Here is a 2,381-nt window from a genome sequence, read left to right as displayed (position 1 = left end):
CTTTTTGTTCCTCACTACCTCTTGCTCTTTCTCTTCCTCTTCCTCTTGCTCATTTTCTTTGTCTTTCCCTCTAGATTTGTCCTCTCAGTTCCTGATATAAGATATTTGTTGTGAACAATGTAATGGAAGACATAAGACATGGGATAGTTTTGTAAAAACATTGTATACTACATAAGATAATATATACACATGGCATAATATATACGATGCATCATCCGTCATACAACATATAACAAATCGATGACAAAAAAAAACAAATAAAATCTTACAAGCGTGTTGCATTTAACACAACTCATGCATGCATCTCACACAACTCATGTATGCATGCTCTGTGAGATGCACAACATATAAAGATGCAACATAAAATAATCAAATGCCGATAAGAATGCATGAAACCAATAATTAAATCAAACTGATGCAAAGACAAAAGAAAGACGGTAATAAAATCCTAATATAAACAAACTAAGTATAATAGAAGCTTACAATTGCGAAATAATTATAATAGGATATCGGTGTAGAATGTTGGCACACACAGTAAATGAACCGTATAACGCAAGGAGTCAACTGTATGACATTTAAAGGAAACGGAAGATGCTCTTTAGGTAGCACTCGAAAGCAAAATCTTCATGGCTGCTAAGTCCATTAATAGAAGGCCAGACGTATAATTGTTACTTATGTTGTGAGAAGTGACTACCGCGTGACAATTTGCCCCAGAATTGCAAATTGTATTTTCCACTTGTCAATTAAGTTTGAGTGCCTATGAACCTTGCATTCAAAAGGAAGACCGGCACAAAAAGGGAGAGTGATCAAAATCATGCACACCCAGTTGTTGGATGCCCTTCAAGGGAGTTCAATGTACTTCTATATTCTGCATTGAGTGTGTCAAATAAGTGGCCTAAATTCTCTATATATTCAAAAGGAAGCCCATAGCCCCATTGGCAATCCCGGAAGGTCAACTAAGTAGCATAGCGGAGCAGTCCAATCAAAATTTCTTATCTGGAACCACCTTTTGGATGTGCTGTGAAATGTTAGGAAAACAACGCAAGGGTCAAACTTATGCTACTTGATTCCCTTGCGCAGACCAGGAGAAATCGAAACTCGGTAGATCTTATGTGACAACCAGAGTAAATGTGGTGCTAGTGCTAGTGCTACCAATTGACTTCTTGATTAATGCCTTCAAAGGTTATTAAGACTAAACAGGAAAATTAGGGCCTAATGATAACAGAAGCAGATAACTTGTAGAAATTTATTCAGAACATCGCAAATAGAAGATGAGAAGGGCTAGGGAACCCTTTGGTAGTACATAAGGGCTTAATCAGTTTCATGTCCCTAAAGTAGTTGATGCCCCTGCTCAAAGTATCTTTAGCAATGGCAAAGAGTAAAGGAGACAGTGGGTCTCCTTGTTGGAGGCCCCTACCAATTTCCATAAAGCCACAAGGACCTCCATTCAAGAGCACTTAAATCTGCTGCAATCCATTTAACTCTCCAATCCATTTAACGTCAATACTATGGCAAATGGTCCAACAATAGAAACTAGTTCAAATCCAAGCATCGTCACAAAGAATCCTGTAAATGATGTTTCATCACCCTACTTTCTCCATTCTTCTGATCATCCTAGAGAAATCCTAGTTTCCACTCCAATAAATGGTGAAAATTACCCAACATGGAGAAGATCTATGAAAATGGCTTTGAATGCCAAAAACAAGTTTGGATTTGTTGATGGAAGTCTATCTAAACCTTCTACAGGTGCAACTGAAATTCAGGCATGGGAAAGATGCAATGACATGGTATTATCATGGATTCTCAACTCCATTGATAAAACACCTATATCTAGCATCATCTATGCAGAAACTTCTCACGAGGTATGGCTCGATCTTGAAGAGCTTTTTTCTCAAAGTAACAATCCTAGAATTTATCAATTGAAGAAAGGTATTTACAACCTTCACCAAGATCAACAGCCGTTAACCTCTTATTACAACTCTCTCAAATCCTTTTGGTATGAGTTAAACAGTTATGTCACCGTAACTGAGTGCACTTGTGGCGCGACCAAAAGCATCAAGGACATGCATGAAAAAGAGCGTGTTTTCCAATTCCTCTTGGGCCTTAATGATATTTATGCCCCCATTTGGAGCCAAATTATTATGAATGATCCCTTACCACAAGTCAGTAAGGTTTACAAGAATGTCTCGAGTAAAGGCCGAAACAGGGGCCATCACACACAGAACAAGCAACTAAAGATGCGGACTAGAGCACATACAAGAAAGAAGAAGCGCTCCTCCACGACACGACTGGTGACGGTACGGAATGAGACTAAAGTAGAGGCCTACTTCATTACTGCCGAATGCGCGTTGATATACCCCAGTAATGTAACACACACCTAA

At 38.7% G+C, this 2,381-nt stretch overlaps 1 protein-coding gene across 1 annotated transcript; it reads left to right on the top strand.

Moving 5' to 3' along the window:
* The first annotated feature begins 1,508 nt into the window (after positions 1–1,508).
* LOC147510283 (uncharacterized) lies at positions 1,509–2,381 on the top strand. The gene has a single exon (XM_086598071.1). The coding sequence runs from the start codon at positions 1,509–1,511 to the stop codon at positions 2,379–2,381; it is 873 nt and encodes a 290-aa protein (XP_086454197.1).

The sequence above is a fragment of the Coptis chinensis genome, chromosome 3 (assembly GCF_015680905.1).
Source record: "Coptis chinensis isolate HL-2020 chromosome 3, ASM1568090v1, whole genome shotgun sequence".
NCBI lineage: Eukaryota > Viridiplantae > Streptophyta > Magnoliopsida > Ranunculales > Ranunculaceae > Coptis > Coptis chinensis.
This window is presented reverse-complemented; position numbering and strand designations above follow the sequence as displayed.

What these genes read in the sequence shown, in the direction of transcription:
- LOC147510283 (XM_086598071.1), top strand. Translation starts at nt 1,509, where the DNA reads ATGGCAAATGGTCCAACAATAGAAACTAGTTCAAATCCAAGCATCGTC.